Source organism: Taudactylus pleione, unplaced genomic scaffold (assembly GCF_031769625.1).
Source record: "Taudactylus pleione unplaced genomic scaffold, aTauple2 ptg000573l, whole genome shotgun sequence".
NCBI classification, from domain to species: domain Eukaryota; kingdom Metazoa; phylum Chordata; class Amphibia; order Anura; family Myobatrachidae; genus Taudactylus; species Taudactylus pleione.
This window is the reverse complement of record NW_028284975.1, coordinates 2,411,206-2,430,577: the sequence shown is the minus strand read 5'-3', so window position 1 is coordinate 2,430,577 and position 19,372 is coordinate 2,411,206. Positions and strand designations below refer to the sequence as shown.

Below are 19,372 nucleotides of genomic sequence, written 5' to 3'. Positions count from 1 at the left end.
GGGCAGGCTGCAGGTGTGTGGGGAAGTAGCAGCAGTGGAGGTGCTGAGCAGTGGCAGCAACGGGCAAGCACAGAAGCATCAGCGGGCGACAAAGGGACTCACTGGTGCTGGGCATGCACCTGAGAACATCAAATCAATAAGACACTGATGCATGAACGTTTCAGTGAGATCCATCCATGCATTGTTTTAAAAAATGAATGTGTAATATAAAAAAAAAAATTACATGCCTCCACAGCACAACCAACATCAAGCTTTGTAGCCCCAGTGCTGGTTGTGCTAAACACAGGGGACAAACAACATAGGGGTTCCCTATATTAAGCACAACCAGCACCAGGCTAATCAGAGCCAGTCTTGGTTGCCAAAATACAGGGGGTGAGCGACATAGTGGTCCACTTAAAAAAAAAACAGTATTTTCCCATAGAGAAATCCCGAAGGGGCATGGTGTTTAAGGGGCTATTCCTCAAAAGCTTGAGGGAGGTACAGTGCTGAAATTTGTCATGGGCTGGTAGAACTGTTGCTCGATGCTGCATGCTAAATTTCAGGGCAAAAACTTAAAAAATTAGGACTTGGGAGTTATTTCAGTTTCCAACTGTCAGTATTTTCTGACATTCAATGAGGACCACTTTTCTGCTGTTCTCTATGGGGAATTTTGGGGAAGGCATAACTCGGGTAGGGGGCAAATTTACACTTTGGGTTTGTTTTATTAGGTAGCCAATGTTCAAGGTTAGGTGCTTTTGGGGTTTAGGTAATTGAGAAAGTTATAGTTTTTAAACTATTACATCACAAATCCGCCATTATAGAGATTGGAAGTTTCAACTTGATGTGCAGCCTCAGTAGGTGCCTCTATCAGGTGTATTCACTGTGGCTTCACTTGGGTGCACCAAGATGGCAGGTTAGTGTGGGTGGTAGTGGCGGTGGGCTGGGGGAAGGAAGCAGCCATAAGCTGTGGCTGGACCTGGGGGATAGCAGGCGTTAGTTGCAACTGGGACCCATGGGTGTTAGCGGCGGCAGTGGTGTAGGCGGTAGCGGTCGGGGGAGGTAGCAGCAGACTGATGCAGGCTCAACTGAACGATCTGTAATACCTGTATTTAAATAAACACAGAAGTAGGGACGGGTCAGTGAGACTGTCTGTGCTTCTATGTTTAATTTAAAAAAAAACCTGTTTAAAAAAAAAATGGCATGGCCCCCTTTCCAAAAACAAGAACCAGCACCAGGCTTTGGAATGCCAGTACTGGTTATGCTAAATACAGGGGACAAATGATGTAGGGGTCCCCCATATGAAGCTAAACCAGCACCTGATTGCCAAAATATGGGGAACAAATGACATTGGAGTCTCCCGTATTCAGCGCAACCAGCAATGGGCTCTGAACCGGCCATGGTTCTGGAATACAGGGGGAAAAGATGTGCAGGGTCCACCTGTATTTACCAGAACCAGCACCGACTCTTTCTAGGAGGGGGTGATGCCACAGCCAGGAGAGCCCCACCGGGCCCCCCAGCTGCAGCATCACCCCTGACCATTAGTCAGCCCAGACCGGGGATCCCTGGGAGCCCCCCAATAAAGGGGTTCCCCTCTCCATGGCACCCTAGGCCCAGGCTGATAGCCTGGTGCTATCCCCAGCACCCCTGGGTGGTGGGTGCGAGGTTGATTGTGTTGTGTGGTGCATATTAAAATATAAATATTGTCTTTTGCAGTAGTTCTATAGGTCCCAGCAGGCATCCCCACATACTGGCATTTGGAGAACCACAAGTACCAGCAGGCGGGGCTTTAAGGGCCTGCTGGTACCTATAGTACCCCTGCAAAAGAAATATTAAAATAAAACAGACACCGTTTTTTTAAATATTTTATTTAGCCGCACCTTCACTTGAGGTGCAGCAGCCTTTAAGTTTTTTTCATGGCTGCCACTCCCCCCAGGACTTCTACGGTGTCTTCACCTGGAAGGCAGTGGCCCTTAAGCTCTTTTTCACGGCCACCACCATCCAGGGCTTCCGTGGCATCTTCTTTCTTCAGCTGGTCTTCTCTCCAGCTCCCCGGCCAATGACTGAGTGGACGGCGCCTCGTGCTGGCTGTATTTAAGCCAGCCAAGGGGGTGAGGCAATGACGTCATGAACCGTGATTGGCTCGCGGTGACCATCTTTGAATTTCAAAAGTCCACACTTGGTTCTCACCAATGAAGTCAATGTTGAGAACAGCTCATTGGCTGAGAGGCGAAAGGCTTGCCTTTCTCAGCCAATAAGCACTCCGCACCGGGATTTCTGACCTGAAATGCCGGTTGGAGCTGTCATTCGGGTAGTAGTGTCCTTAGAGAACACTACTAATATCCGTGGGTCCGGGTATTTTGCGGTTTTTTTTGCCAAGACCCGGGATTACCTGAAGAGGAAAGATCCACGCATAGGAGGAGGTGAGTATGGAATTTTTATTACAGGTACTCCTTTGGATTAACTACTGGAGAAGAGGACAGTTTGGCTTCAGGGATACTAAATGAGTATGTGAGATAGTGTGAGTACATGTGTTTGTGCATGTATGTTTTAATAAAATTCTACTTTTCTACGGTGTGTGTTCTGTAATTTTTTAATATTACTTTTGCTGTGGAACTACAGTAGGCAGCAAGCCCGTAATGCCCCACATGCTGATACTTGTGGTTCGCCAAGTACCAGCATGCAGGGGAGACTTGCTGGCAACTGTAGTTCCACAGCAAAAGACAATATTACTTGCACAACACTACACAATCAACCCGGCACCCACCACCCAGGGGGGCCAGGGATAGCCTTGGGCTATCATCCTGGGGTGCCCTGGAGAGGGGGACCCCTTTATTGGGGGGATCCCCAGTTCTCCAGGGATACCTGGCCTGGGCTGACTAGTGGTCAGGGCTGATGCTGCAGCTGGGGGGCCCGGTGAAAGGGCTCCCCTGGCTGTGGCATCAGCCCCCCGCTAGAAAAAGTCCAGTGCTGGTTCTGGAACATACAGGGGAACCCTACTCATTTTTTTCCCCTGTATTTCCAGAACCAGGGCCGGCTCAGAGCCCAGTGCTGGTTGCGCAGAATATGGGCGACCCCTACATCATTTGTCCCCCGTATTTTGGCAACCAGGACTGATTTTGAAAAGCCTGGTGCTTGTTATGCTTCATAGGGGTTACCCCAACGTCAATTGTCCCCTTTATTTAGCACAACCAGTACTGGCTTTCCAAAGCCCGGTGCTGGTTCTTGTTTTTGGGGAGGGGGCTAAGACATTTCTTTTTTTGAAACAGGTTTTTTTTTATTAAACACAGAAGCACAGATGGGTCTCACTGACCTGTCCCTGCTTCTGTGTTTGTTTTCTTTAAACACAGATGCAGGTATTACAGATATTCCAGATCCAAACCTGCATCTGTGTGCTGCTACCTCCACCGGGTCCTAATGCCTGCACCACTGCCGCCCGCACTGCCACTGCTAATTCCCGCTACCATCCCTGGTTCCTGGCCGCAGCTAACCCCTGCTAACCCCTACCCCCTCTCCCCCACCTCTCGGCCACAGCAAACGCCTGCTTCCTTCCCCCCGGGCCCGGCCCCTGCTACTGCCCGCAAAAGGCAGCCATCTTGCTGCACCCAAGTGAAGCCACAGTGAATACACCTGCTGAAGGCTCCTGCTGTGGCTGCACAACAAGTTGAAATTTCCTATCTATTCAATGGTGCATTCTTGAGGTAATAGTTTAAAAACTGTACCTTTCTAATTTACCTGAACCCCAAAAGCACGTACCCTGGCACAATATCTACCTAATAAAAAAAACCCGAGTCTAAATTTGCCCCCCTACCCTGAGATATGCCTTTCCCAAAAAAACCTATAGAGAACAGCAGAAAAGTTGTCCTAATTGAGAATGTCAGAAAAAAGTGACAATGGGAGTTTAGATTACTCCCAAATGCTAATTTTTTATGTTTTTGCCCTGAAATTTGGCATGCAGCACTGAGCGACAGTTCTACCTGTCCTTGCCAAATTTCAACTTGGTACCTTCTATAACTTTTGAGGTGTAGCCCCTTAAACACCTTGCCCCCCCTCCAGAATTCTCTATGGACAAATACATTTTTTTAGATGCAGCCTTAATATAAGGGCACGACTGTGCCCTTATAATAAAATCAAATGTCCTGACTGACTGACTGACTGACTGACTGACTCATCAATGCTGAGCCCAAGCCCCTGTACCTAGAAATATGAAAATCGGGGAGTATATGCCTTCCATGACATAGCTACCCACTAAGAAGGGATTTTTCAAAATTCGAGTCCAAAGTAGGTGAAAGAGCTAAAATGTTTCCTACCCCTGTGCAATGTCCTGACTGTCTGACTCATCGTGGCTGTAGCACAGTTCAATACTCAAACACCACCTGTCTTCCCACGTGCTGCCAAACATCACTGGCAGTTGGTGTGGCTCCCCTATTTCAATATTGAGGGAAGGGAATGTGTTACAACAGAGGTGAGAAAGGAAAATGTGCAGCAGTGAGAGAGGAATGTGTTATTATAGAGGTGAGGGAGGGGCATGTGTTACTACACAGATGAGGGAGGAGAATGTTTTACTAAAGAGGTAGGGGGAATAAGCGAGGGAATGGATTAATTTATTACCAGTGTGAGTGAGGGTAATATGTTACTACAGGTGTGAAGGAGATATTGTATATCTACACAGGTGAGGGAGGGGAATGTCGAATGTGTTACAACATGGACAAGAGTGGGAAATGTGCTACTACAGAGGTGAGAGAGGATAATGTGTCAGTACACAGGTGAAGGAGAATGATGTCTTACTATAGCAGTCATGCATTACTATAGTGGTGAAGGATTAATGTGTTATTGGAGTGGTGAGATGTAAATGGAAATAGTAAATACCTAAGGTCTACCCAGGTGAAACCGGGTAAATCAGCTAGTCTTTCTTTCTTTCTTTCTTTCTTTCTTTCTTTCTTTCTTTCTTTCCTTTTCTTTTCTTTTCTTTTCTTTCTTTCTTTCTTTCTCCTGACTAACTTGCTGACTCAACAATGCCCAGCCCAAACTCCTGGACCTGGATACATGAAAATTGGGGATTATATTCCTTCCATGACATAGGTAATCACTAAGCAGGTATTTTTCAAAATTCAACTCCTAAGGGGGAGGAAAGGGCTAAAATGTTTCCTCCCTTGTGCAATGTCCTGACTGGCTGACTCATAGTGGCTGCAGCACAGTTCAGTATTAAAACACCAACTGTCACCCCAAAGTGCTGCCAAACATCACTGCCAGTTTGTGTGGCATCCCTATTTCAATAGTGAGGGAATGTCAAATGTGTTAAAAAGGGTGAAGGAAAAGAATGTGTTACAACACAGGTGAAGGAGGGGAATGTGTTACTACAGGGGTGAGCAGGGGTAATGTGTTACTACAGAGGTGAGGGAGTGGAATCTGTTACTACAAAGGAGAGCAGGGGTAATGTGTTACTCCAGAGGTTAGGGAGGGGAATGTATTACTCCAGAGGTGAGGGAGGGGAATAAGTTACTACAGGTGTGAGTGAGAGTATGTGTTTTAACACCGGTGTGAGGGAGGGATCGTATTTCTACACAGGTGCAGGAGGGGAATGTCGAATGTGTAACAACACGGGCGAGGGAGGGAAATGTGTTACTACAGAGGTAAGGGAGTAAGATGTGTCAGTACACAGGTGACCGATGGTAATGTCTTACTATAGCAGTAATGTATTACTATAGAAGTGAAGGATAAATATGTTACTGGAGTAAATATCTAAGGTCTACCTGGGTGAAACCATGTATATCAGCTAGTATTATTATATAATTGTTCCCTACTAAAAATTAGGTAATCATATTTGTGCAATGACCTACATGCATCTGCGGACTGTGCATGCATGTCACAGATAGCGTGCATGGCATACACAGCTCCCACTGCACATGTCATAGAAATGGTGAGTTCTGATGTCAGTTCTGATGGCTTCAATGTACAGTAGGCAAACTTCTACATTATTAATACTGATGCACACCCTAAATGATTACAGAACATATTTTAAACGTAACCTCAGCTTTACGTGATCTATGTAAAAGCACTTGTTCTGAGTCCCTCTGTATCCTCACTGTTCTACTCTGTGGTGTATAATATCCAAATAATTTACAATAGGGGGATTAATTTTCCTATATATAAACAATCATTTGCATTTCAATCAATAATATTTTCAAGTACAAGGGTCAAATTTATATAAAAACTTCTAAAGGCCATTATAACTCATTCACACAAATATACTGGGAAAATGCTTGAAACACATACAAACAAAGACACAATTTAGGTGCTTTTTGGTGATGCATTAATGCATTTTCAATGTGCTTTATATGGACTGCTTTTACCAATATAATCAATTGTACTATTACAGTACCATGTGGTAATGCATGGTAATAGGTGTGAAAAAGATCATTCTAAAATGTTACACATTTTTAAAAGTAGATCAAGTGTTGGTGCTCATGGTCAGAATGAACTTATTAGAAATTACTCATCCAAAATGTAACACAACTATAAAGTGCACTAACAGTGGATATGTATGAGTGAGCTTTTAAGGTTAGAATGTCAAGTTTTATGTATAATAAACGATAACAATATTTCTATAACTTGAGGTTCATTGACCTAATGCAAGCAGATGGTGTATAATCTAATTTATTAAAGTTTTATAATATTTCATAAAATATATTTGTTTATAGAAAACTATGAAACTATGGTAGATATTGGAACAACAGAGAAGAAGACTAAAGACAATGTAACAGCTGGTCCTCAAATTAATGATAAAGTACCTGGCCTAGAAGGTAAGTGAATATCCTAAATTAATTTAATAAATGATTACTTTGATTTTTACATTACATGTACAGTATGGGGTAAATTTACTAAGATTCGAGTTTGGTTGAGATTGCAATCTCGGGTGAGTTTAGACATGTTTTTCATCTTGCAAATTTACTAAAGACAAACTCATGTGAGTTTGGGAGAGAGTTTTCATTTTTCACTTAAAAACTCAGGTGAGATTGCAAACTCGGATCAACGCACAATCGACCAAACTCTGAAGTACTTTTCATGAAAAAGATGGAACTCAGAAATCTACCAAGAATTGAGATTACAATCTCAGGTGAGAATGTAGCAAACTCACAGAGAAATTTAAGTTTCAATTAGACCACCTCCTGAGCTGCGAGTTTTGCAGAAACATACACAGATCAGTGTGATTTGTGTATGTTTCTGCATGTGTAGTTAATGTATAGTGATTTTCGTAAAAAAAAAAAAAAATGACGTTGGGTCCCCTCCCAAAAAGCCATAACCAGCCCCGGACTGGTCAGTCAGTCCTGGTTCCACAAATTATGGGGAAAAAAACAAGTAGGGTTCCACCATAATTTAGGAACCAGCACCTAGCTGCAGGGCCAGTGCTGGTTTTAAATATAGGGGGGAAAATATTGCGTAGTGGTCCCCCTAAATTTAAAACCAGCACCGGACCCAAACCGACCGGGGTGTAATGCCACAGTCAGGAGACCCTATTACCGGGTCTCCATGGCCAAAGCATTCTCACCCCAAGCCAGTCAGGCCAAGCCAGGGATCTCAGGATCCCTCCAAAAAAGGGGTCCCCCCACTCCCAAAACCCCAGACTTGGTCTGAAGCCCAAGGATCTTACCTGCACCCTTGGAGTAGTGGGTACGGGGGTAATAAAGTGTTAAATCATAGAAAACAATTTTTACAGTGGAACTACAGGTGCCAGCATGCCTCCCCTTTGGCACTTGTGTCATTACAAGTGCCAGCAGGTGTACAGCTCCCGTCCCCCCACTGTAAAATAAATAGTTAAAAAACCACAGTACACACACACCATATCGTAAAACTTTAATACATACACCTGTCCCAGTCACACATACTTACCTATACCAGGAGGTCTGTCATCTACTTCCATGTAGATTCCATGGATGTACCTGGAACCCTACTCGTTTTGTTCCCTATAATTTTTTGAACCAGGACTGGCTGATCAGTTTGGGGCTAGTTATGATTTTGGGAGGGGGACCCTACATAATTTTTTTTTAAAAGTGACCCCTTCTTTTACAGGTATAACACAAGCAGCCATCACATATCTCACTGATACTTGCAGGCTGCTAGCTCGGGAGAAATTTGCAGAGAGAAAACACTGCAATCTCGGTTGAGAAATTCATCTAAACTTGCTACTAGGGGGAGAAATCTCGATCTGCTTCACCATTGGAAAACTCACTTTCAGCTAAACTCACTTCTTAGTAAATGTGCAAGATGAAAAACAGGTAATTCACCTGAGATTCAGTGAGGCAAATCGAGATTAAAAAAAAAAAACTCAACCAAACTCGAATCTTAGTAAATTTACAGAACATGACCAATGTATATATGTGATGACTACAGATGTGCTGATGTGGGAATAGATACATGGAGTGATAGTAGACATCAGGGAAGTGATTTAATAGAAAACAGTAGGAGTTGTAGGGAGTAAAGAAAATTTACAGAACACATTGTTAGTGGTTTTGGTTGTACAGTAGCTTCTCAAGATTAGTGTTCATCATTGCACAAAGACTAGTAGTCTGTACACTCCTGTGTAAGCATCAGGGCTGTTGAGACATCTGGTGGTCTGGTTGATGCTCAGAAGGCGAAATCAGGGAGGCATGGTCACACCTTCTCTCCCAAAAAATTAAAATACTATGCTTGCCGCCACAAAATTGAATTCAGTGCAGAACAAGGAGGGCAGTATGCTAAATTGTACTCTTGTCTACCAGCAATATGGCAATATGTTTTTGAGAAAGGGCAAATCTATCTTCTACTTTAATTTCCATGTTAATTATATAAATAATTTGTTCTAGTTGCCTGTGATAACATTATGTCTTGCTGTTGCTTTTTTTTAAAACAGAAACTAAGGAAGATATCAATAAAAATGACAGTGATGCTGCAAAACAGACATCACTAGAGAGAAAGAAAGGTATGCATCACCTAAGCCGTATCTTTGTGATTACATTTTACCTGGTGTAGCACTGACCACAGTACACTTACAACGAGTCAGAGCTCTTCTATCTCTAATTCTCCATACACAAACATGATCAGCTATGTATCCTCTTTGAGCACACCTGATGCTTGTGGTCATGATGTGATAGTGAGTCCAGTAAAAAATGATTTATTAATAAAGTTGTATGGCCAGCTCTCACTCCTGCCTCTCAGAGCCAAGACTGTTACTTTTTTATGGGATGCGGTCAATATCCCGGTAAAAGAGGATGCCGACCGCCAGCATCCTGAAGGAAAGTAGCGGCATTAAGGGAAGGGTTAGTGTTAGGGTTTAGGCGCTAGGGGGAGGGTTAGGATTAGGTACTAGGGGAGAGGTTAGGGTAGGCAATGGGGGGTGGGTTAAGTTTAGGGTATGGGTAGGGGGAGGTTAGGTTAAAGCACTGGGGGAGGGGGTTGGGTTTAGGCATCAAGGAGGGAGGGGTAGGGGTAGGAGAAGGGTTAGGATACCTACCAACAGGTGTCAGTATTCTAACCCTGTTGGGATGCCGGCATTGGATTTTGACAGCCGGGATCCCAAGTGCCAGCATCCGTTACCCAACCCCCTTTTTATAGCTAGTTCATTTGTGTGGTATTATTAGTGTTTTAGGATAGGTGTCAGGATGTGTTTTTCTAAACACCTACTAGATGCTAGTAGCAGGTATGTTACTGAGCAGGGAAATAGAATGCTTTGTTTGACTGACAAAGAGAACAACGGAGACAGCCATGGTTCAGAGCAATGCCCGATTAAGAACCCATAGGTTCCCAGACAACATAATGTTTTGGTCCCTTCCCATACTGATTTTTCTAAGGAAAACATATATTTGAAAATGCATTAAGGAAATCCGGGACCCTCAGAATCTACAAAATTCTAGGTAGAAACCTATGTTGCTGAATCAATGATCAGGTTATTGAGGCAGTAAAGTATAGTGACAAGTTAACACTTCTGTCACCCTCTATCAGGAACTAACACTCTAGTAATAGGAGTGCATTTCCCAGTACTATGAGTGGGGTGCAAGGATACTACTCCACAGCAGAGTGTAAGAAGGACAGCCGCAGTGGAGGAAAGCACACGCACATGGTGTCCACATGTAACTGAAAACATGTTTCTTTCTATAAACAAAATGTTCTAATTTGGCGGTTTCACTTAGACATAGTTGTATAGGAGTATTGGTGATATTTTTTTATATTATTTAGTGTCACCAATACAAATACATGCCAGCAAAATACAATTCTCTCTATACTCCTAGACAATTATCTTAGTGGTTTACTTTTCTACATGAAGTAATTGAGTGGATGATATGAAATCATTATGGGGTTGTTCCCAACATTTTGCTTCATCAGAGTCTTTGTGGAGACAGTATGGATCTAGAAAATCAGCTACAGTAAATTCTCACTTTATGCCAAGCTGAACTCCTTTGGTACTGGTCCTTTCCAAGTGTACATACTGTGAATAAAGCACAGATATATGTGGTCGTACTCAGAGAAGTAGCAGAATTGTATTTTGTGTGTTTCTCCAGTTGTACAGTATTTGCCATAAGTGTGTTATTTATATGCATAAACTTCCAGTAAGATTATTAAAAAAATGTCTATTACAAATTAAACACTAATTAACTGGAGTGTCTGCTAAGTTAGGTGGAGTAACTTTATGGGTATATGCAGGGCCGATGCAATCCAGTCCGTGGGGTAAGCATTGCAGGGGGGTGCCAGGCTGAACAAATTTAATTGCCCGGCATTGCCTGCCTCTGTGTGGGAAGTGCTAACTTGTTCTCCTGCCTTGTTAATAAGCAGCGCCACTGCCAGCATTAGTAAGTATACCGGCAGTTTACAAGCGCGACACATATGATGACATCAAACCTGTTCTCTAAGTGTGTGGTGTGCTGTGCCATGGAGGAGGGATTGCCTCAGCTGTGCACTGCAACACTAGGATGAGGACCCTCTGCACAGTGAGTGAGTGAGAGAGAGAGAGAGAGAGAGAGGGACAGAGAGAGAGAGAGAGAGAGATTGAGAGAGACATCTGGAAGCTGCCTGTCCCTGATGGAGGTGAGGAGGGTGCAAATTTATAGCTTGCAGGGGGGCACCAAACACCCTAGCACTGGGCCTGGCAGAGCCGGCCCCAGCCACTTTGGTGCCCTAGGCAAAATTTTGGCTGGTGCCCCCTAGCAGATAATCCCAATAAAAATTTTAAGGCTCATAGACATTTAACGATATGCTCCATGAGTAATATCATTAAGTGTTTCCACTGCACTGCCGGGCTCAATGTCATTCCCGTACTTGCAGAACCTGATGATATCGTCAGGTTGCCCAGCAAGTACGGGCGATGAAAGACATCATCCGCGCTGGAGCGCGCATCGTTAACGATGTCTTGCATACACACTGGACGATATTGAACACGATGAACGATAACGACATCGTTATCGTTCATGTCATCCAACTTATCGTCTAGTGTGTATGTGGCATTACTGTTTAGATGTAGATATATATCAATAGTTATATATACAGTCAGGTGCATAAATATTTGGACATTGACAGAATTTTCATATTTTGGCCTCTATTCACCACCACAATGGCTTTGAAATGAAACAAACAAGGTGCTTCAACTGCAGACTTTCAGATTTAATTTGAGGGTAATTACATCCAAATCAGGTGAACGGTGTAGGAATTACAACAGTTTCTATATGTGCCTCCCACTTTTTAAGGGGCCAAATGTAATGAGACTATCAACTCAAAAGCTATTTCATGGACAGGTGTGGGCTATTCCCTCGTTATTTCATTATCAATTAAGCAGGTAAAAGGTCTGGAGTTGATTCTAGGTGTGACATTTGCATTTGGAATCAGTTGCTGTCGACTCTCAATATGAGATCCAAAGAGCTGTCACTATCAGTGAAGCAAGCCATCATTAGGCTGAAAAATCAAAACAAACCCATCAGAGAGATAGCAAAAACATTAGGTGTGGCCAAATCAACCATTTGGAACATTCTTAAAAAGAAAGAATGCACCGGAGAGCTCAGCAACACCAAAAGACCGGGAAGACCACGGAAAACAACTGTGGTGGATGACAGAAGAATTATTTCCCTGGTGAAGAAAAACCCCTTCACAACAGTTGGCCAAATCAAGAACACTCTCCAGGAGGTAGGTGTATATGTGTCAAAGTCAACAATCAAGAGAATACTTCACAAGAGTGGATATAGAGGGTTCACCACAAGATGTAAACCATTGGTGAGCCTCAAAAACAGGAAGACCAGATTAGAGTTTGCCAAACAACATCTAAAAAAGCCATTACAGTTCTGGAACAACATCCTATGGACAGATCAGACAAATATTAACTTGTACCAAAGTGATGGGAAGAGAAGAGTATGTAGAAGGAAATGAACTGCTCATGATCCAAAACATACCACCTCATCAGTGAAGCATGGTGGTGGTAGTGTCATGGCGTGGGCATGTATGGCTGCCAATGGAACTGGTTCCCTTGTATTTATTGATGATGTGACTGCTGACAAAAGCAGCAGAATGAATTCTGAAGTGTTTTGGGCAATATTATATGCTCATATTCAGTTAAATGCTTCACAACTCATTGGACGGCGTTTCATAGTGCAGATGGACAATGACCCGACGCATACTACAAAAGCAACCAAGTAGTTTTTTAAGGCTAAAAAGTGGAATGTTATGCAATGCCCAAGTCAATCCCCTGACCTGAATCCGATTGAGCATGCATTTCACTTGATGAAGACAAAACTGAATGGAAAATGCCCCAAGAACAAGCAGGAACTGAAGACATTTGCAGTAGAGGCCTGGCAGAGCATCACCAGGGATGAAACCCAGCATCTGGTGACGTCTATGCATTCCAGACTTCAGGCTGTAATTGCCTGCAAAGGATTTGCAACAAAGTATTAAAAAGTGAAAGTTAGATTTAGGATTGTTTAGTTTGTCCCATTACTTTTGGACCCTTAAAAAGTGGGAGGCACATATAGAAACCGTTGTAATTCCTACACCGTTCACCTGATTTGGATGTAATTACCCTCAAATTAAATCTGAAAGTCTGCAGTTAAAGCACATCTTGTTTGTTTCATTTCAAAGCCATTGTGGTGGTGAATAGAGGCCAAAATATGAAAATTCTGTCAATGTCCCAATATTTATACACCTGACTATACATATACACAGTGTCAGACTCAGTTGCACCCCTCCTCTTGTCACCCAGCCACCCAGCTTGAGCTAGACCTAGCTTACCTTTAGAGTGAGAATCACTCGCCCTGCTGCCTATCTTCATGTTGGTTTGATGGGTGACAGCAGTGGCGCCGGCAGCTAATCTGGAGGCGGAGGGAGAGCTATGAGTTGTCACTCATGGCTCTGCTCGGCAAAAACCCATGGGAGGAGTGGCAGCGGATGGGCATGCGCAGCATGTCATCCTGTGGCCATCTTCTGTGCAGAAGCTCATTCTGACGGTGAACTGGCTCAGCTGTTAACCTGATTGGCTGGCTGCTGCGCTGCCTGATCAGAGCTGAGCTCCAATCATGGCAGCGGGGGGACAAAGCCATGGATGCCCCTAGGCATTTGCTTAGAATGCCTATGCCTAGGGCTGGCTCTGGGGCCTAGGTATACGTGGTTTTCTGCCTAGGTATTACCTTTGTAGCTATATCATGGTGAAAGAAAATAATCTTTGCTCCTCGAACATATACAGTAAAGTTGTTATATTTTGCATAAAACACACATATTTCTGGCCCTGTAAGCAAGATAAATAACATAACACTTGGGAAATGTTTATACAGTAGCATTAGTTATGTAGTCATATTTATTGGTACAATCAATTAAAAAGACTCTGGGCCTGTTTCAGAGCCGCTAACTAGATGTGATCGCTCGCACGATGTGTACGCATTAGAACGCCCAGTATTTCTTAGAGAGCGATCACATAGTGCAGACACCCACCAGCCTGTTTTAAGATGCCCACTTGTGCACATCATGTCCAGGAAGTATATGCAACCATCGGTACATCGGATGCTATCGCTTTGTCAAGGTAAATGCAATACCACATAATGCTCAAGCCATCAAATAAAGTGGATTGATGGCTTAAGCATTGTGTGGTATTGTATTTACCTTGACAAAGGCCCCACATGCAGTGGCAAACGCAGGATTTTTAGAGGGGGGTTTCCAAATGCTTGATTTTAGAGTGAGTGTGGCCAGTCCATGAATAATTAGCACTTAACCATCTTTAATATGTGTCATACAAAGTGTAATGTGCATCAAAATTCCAGCATATCCAAGACCAGCGATCCCAGTAAGCCATTAAATGTGGCAGTAGGGCCATCCTGCCTGAGCTAAATGTTTTTATTTCAGATGGGGGTTCAATTCCAGAGCATTGGAGCAAGTCTGGGAGTCGGGGGGTGCAGCAGAAGAACCTAGCACTACCCTGGGCATATATGTACATATTGGTCTTCTTATGCACTGAATAGTGTATTATATTATATTAATAATTTACCCTATTGATGGTCTATAGCATTGCACGCCTAACTGCATGTTTTCCAGATCTCCTAGTTGGTGCACAGGTGTATTTAATACTGGCTGACACATATTAAAAGATCAACAGGGGGTGCTATTTATTTAATTTGTGATTCTGAGAAGAACATGCAGTAAAATTCTATTATTTTACAATTTCTATTGTGGTTATGGGCTGGGGAGGGGGGTTTCCAGGCAACCAGAAACCCCCCCTGCGTGTGCCTATGACATGGGGACCGAAACGTCGGACTTATCCTATAACACTGGTGGTATGTGATTAATAAATAGCTGTCTTATTTCTGCAAATTGTGAATGCCCTCTACTCTTTTAATATGAACCTCAAGTTTTTGTGGGTCTCATTGAAGTTGAACCCCAGAAGGATGGCATTGCTGCTGTGAGTGCGGACTTTATTGCAAAACTATATATATATATAATATATACAGTCAGGTGCATAAATATTGCTACATTGACAGAATTTTCATATTTTGGCCTCTATTCACCACCACAATGGCTTTGAAATGAAATAAACAAGATGCGCTTTAACTGCAGACTTTCATATTTAATTTGAGGGTTATTACATCCAAATCAGGTGAACGGTGTAGGAATTACAACGGTTTCTATATGTGCCTCCCACTTTTTAAGGGGCCAAAAGTAATGGGACTATCAACTCAAAATCTATTTCATGGACAGGTGTGGCCTATTCCTTCGTTATTTCATTATCAATTAAGCAGGTAAAATGTCTGGAGTTGATTCTAGGTGTGACATTTGCATTTGGAATCAGTTGCTGTCAACTCTCAATATGAGATCCAAAGAGCTGTCACTATCAGTGAAGCAAGCCATCATTAGGCTGAAAATTCAAAACAAACCCATCAGAGAGATAGCAAAAACATTAGGTGTGGCCAAATCAACTGTTTGGAACATTCTTAAAAAGAAAGAATGCACCGGAGAGCTCAGCAACAACAAAAGACCCGGAAGACCACAGAAAACAACTGTGGTGGATGACAGAAGAATTATTTCCCTGGTGAAGAAAAACCCCTTCACAACAGTTGGCCAAATCAAGAACACTCTCCAGGAGGTAGGTGTATATGTGTCAAAGTCAACAATCAAGAGAAGACTTCACAAGAGTGAATATAGAGGGTTCACCACAAGATGTAAACCATTGGTGAGCCTCAAAAACAGGAAGACCAGATTAGAGTTTTCCAAACAACATCTAAAAAAGCCATTACAGTTCTGGAACAACATCCTATGGACAGATGAGACAAATATTAACTTGTACCAAAGTGATGGGAAGAGAAGAGTATGTAGAAGGAAATGAACTGCTCATGATCCAAAACATACCACCTCATCAGTGAAGCATGGTGGTGGTAGTGTCATGGCGTGGGCATGTATGGCTGCCAATGGAACTGGTTCCCTTGTATTTATTGATGATGTGACTGCTGACAAAAGCAGCAGAATGAATTCTGAAGTGTTTTGGGCAATATTATATGCTCATATTCAGTCAAATGCTTCAGAACTCACTGGACGGCGCTTCACAGTGCAGATGAACAATGACCCGAAGCATACTGCAAAAGCAACCAAGTAGTTTTTTAAGGCTAAAAAGTGGAATGTTATGCAATGGCCAAGTCAATCCCCTGACCTGAATCCGATTGAGCATGCATTTCACTTGATGAAGACAAAACTGAAGGGATAATGCCCCAAGAACAAGCAGGAACTGAAGACATTTGCAGTAGAGGCCTGGCAGACCATCACCAGGGATGAAACCCAGCGTCTGGTGATGTCTATGTGTTCTAGACTTCAGGCTGTAATTGCCTGCAAAGGATTTGCAACAAAGTATTAAAAAGTGAAAGTTAGATTTAGGATTGTTTAGTTTGTCCCATTACTTTTGGCCCCTTAAAAAGTGGGAGGCACATATAGAAACCGTTGTAATTCCTACATCGTTCACCTGATTTGTCAATTGTGTAACCCACAGCTATGCGAGCGTCCTGGAGGACGCCCAAAAAAAGAAAAAAAACGCCCTGATTCAGAGCGGGCGCTCGTTCAGAGTACTGTAATTGCAGGTTAGACTCATACAAAAGCAGGACAAGCCTGTGCAGTTTGCAATGCTATAGTGTCTGCCCCTTTATCTCCCCTTTGTTAGGAGTGTGTTCTAGCACTTTCTTTTACTATGCTGCATTGAAGCCAACCAGCCACCTTTACCAAGATGGCAGCCAGGACATGTTACTGCGCATGTGTGACCCCATGTCCTTGCACCATCTTAGCCTGTGTGATGAATACTGCAAGAACATGCAGTACATATTCATCTAGGGTGTGAATATAGCTGATACCATTGCTGTTACCACTGCTTTTACCATCACTGTCTCTTATAACATATACTGCTTACTGTTTATTACCACTGTTACCGCTGACATCGCTGTTATGTCTGTTTCAACTGTTATCCGTAATTAACATGGAAGTCTGAATTAAAACAAACTGTGTGGCCTAAACTCTATTTCACAATTCTGCTGGTGCCCATTGTTAACTTTACAGGATCTACACCAAAAGGACATAATTATCAACACCCTTGACATGCAGTTTCAAATACTGTGCTTTTTTAGCCACCAAGACGCAACACTGATCAGACTAGATCTTTTTTCAGCTAAGCTTGCAATCACAGTACTGTCTCTGCCCTCATACACAATATATACTGTAGATAGAAACCCTTGCGAAAACAATTGTACAGTAAGTGCAGCGCATTTTCAAATGAACACAGGAGGAGCCTATATTGCAGATAGCTTGCTCTAGTGTCTAAACCTTACATATGCACAGATTAGAGGTACCTTCTTTTCACCCTGTTCAGTGTTACCAACCACCCCAAACACTTACAACTCTCTCGAATGGCCACTATTGGAGCACAGCTACAGCGTGTTATGCAATCCAAAACTAGCAAGATCTGACTTTTCAAGGAAAATTTTATTTTGCCTTGTTTTGAGAACTGAAATATTTGGCGGGAGAAACCAAACCATGACTCGGTTTGACTCTGTAACCTCAAACTTCGGTTCTGTCTGACTTCTCCGAATCCAAACCACTCATCTCTAGTTATCACAGGCTATTCATTAAGTATTGGTTAATGTTTTGCTGTCCATTGGGGTGAATTTCTCTTTAAATTTGAGTTAAATAAATATAAGTAATACCCTTATAAAACTTATTGTAAGAAACATCAATTTAGACCATTATTTAAATAAATTCAATTGTACAATTTCAATAGTCTTTGAGTGGGATTTTCCTTAACGATCTCTCTTGTGGGGAGATGTACTAAGCTCTGGAAAGTGATAAATTGGAAAGTGATAAACTATCAACCCATCTGCTCCTAACTGTCATGTTACAGGCTGTGTTTAAAAAATTACAGGAGCTGATTGGTTGGTAGTTTATCACTCTCCAATTTATCACTTTCCAGAGCTTAGTACATCTGTGCCAAAGAGACAGCTTAGTTCAGTACTGTAATAGAATAGAACTAATAGAAGTCTTCTCTAATGTTAATTCTCTGACTCATTATCTATTTCTTAACACAGTAGGATCAGATTTAGGGGTCTATTCATTATGTATCGGAGCAGTGACTCAAGTGTGCATGCCGCATGTGGGACCTCCAGGTCACGCATGCGTATAAGAACCCAGATGTCTGGCGAAAGGAGCTGGACAGGATTCCTCTTCGCAACCAGGACCTCCTTCCCATAGGGAAAGAACGGGTTGCTCGCAGCGAGCCAGAGCAAATGCCATCTGAAGATGGCGAATGCTCCCACAGTCAGCTACAAAAAATTTATATTTTCGGAGCTTGATGAATTCTGTCCCCATGCTAGTTTATGATGACAGCGGGCCATTCCTCAAGAGGAAGGTAAGCAGGAGATATCTGTGATATCTACTGTTTAACCTTCTTGATGATTGGCCCGAATACTTAATTTGTACAATTGCATGTGAAAATGTTAATTTTCACCTGCTTTTGTAGAAATTAAGTGACGATGAATAAACCCCTTATTCTTGAATGATGCTTTGCTTTTTCAATGACCTGATAATAGATAATAATAATAATAATAATAATAATAATAATAATAATAATAATAATAATAATAAATATATGTTGCATTGTTTTGAAAACATGTCATTTTATTATTAGGTTGCTGTAATTTTATTCTTAGGTTATAGAAGTGTAATGCTTATAAAATATTACAAATGGTATGAATATTATATATTATTTTGCTTATATCTTTTATAATTAAAAATAATGTTGAAAATATGATGATGAAATGCCCTAATCTAGATTCTTATTACTGATTGCATGCACAGATTTAGCCTATAACAGAAATGTCCCTAGAGGTAACGTAATAAAGTGATACTTTAATAAGTCACATCTGAGAATACTATAATACTAGATCTGTGCTACTAACCATCTTTCCCTTTCAGGGATTGTGATTGGAGTGGGCTGTGTCCTGTCTGTGATCGTTTTGGTTGTCTTAGTATTTCTCTACAAAATGTGCCAGAAAAAAGCCCCAGGTAGGAACATTCCTCATAAGAGATCAATCATTCTGGGTACATAAATGATTGCGTGTAGCTAAAATATAAATTAGATTGTATTCAAAATAATTCAATTGTATGTACCCTGTTCAGGATCACAAAAGAAAAATGTAGAAGCTCTATAAATTAAGATACAGTTGTCTCCGGTAATAAAAGATGTATTTTCCTGATTGGCTTGCATTTCTGCGTTACCTTGCACCTTGGCAAAATAGTTCATGTGAAAAGAGTAAAATGTAAACTAATGCAGAAACTGGAGCAACAAGACTTAATTTGTTACAAAACATTATGCAATTTAATATAAACCTAGAAACACTTTAAGAGGAAAGCCCCTGGCTAACATTTGAAA

The 19,372-nt window shown here is 42.1% G+C and overlaps 1 protein-coding gene across 4 annotated transcripts in view; it reads left to right on the top strand.

Annotated features, from left to right (window-relative positions):
• The window catches only part of EMCN (endomucin), a 202,284-nt gene that overhangs the window by 167,534 nt on the left and 15,378 nt on the right, over positions 1-19,372 (top strand). For all 4 annotated transcript variants that reach the window (XM_088453250.1, XM_088453248.1, XM_088453249.1 and 1 more), the window contains 3 exons: positions 6,678-6,779; positions 8,867-8,935; positions 18,916-19,005. In XM_088453250.1, coding sequence (XP_088309376.1) covers positions 6,678-6,779; positions 8,867-8,935; positions 18,916-19,005 — 261 coding nt within the window. The remainder of the gene's footprint in view (positions 1-6,677; positions 6,780-8,866; positions 8,936-18,915; positions 19,006-19,372) is intronic.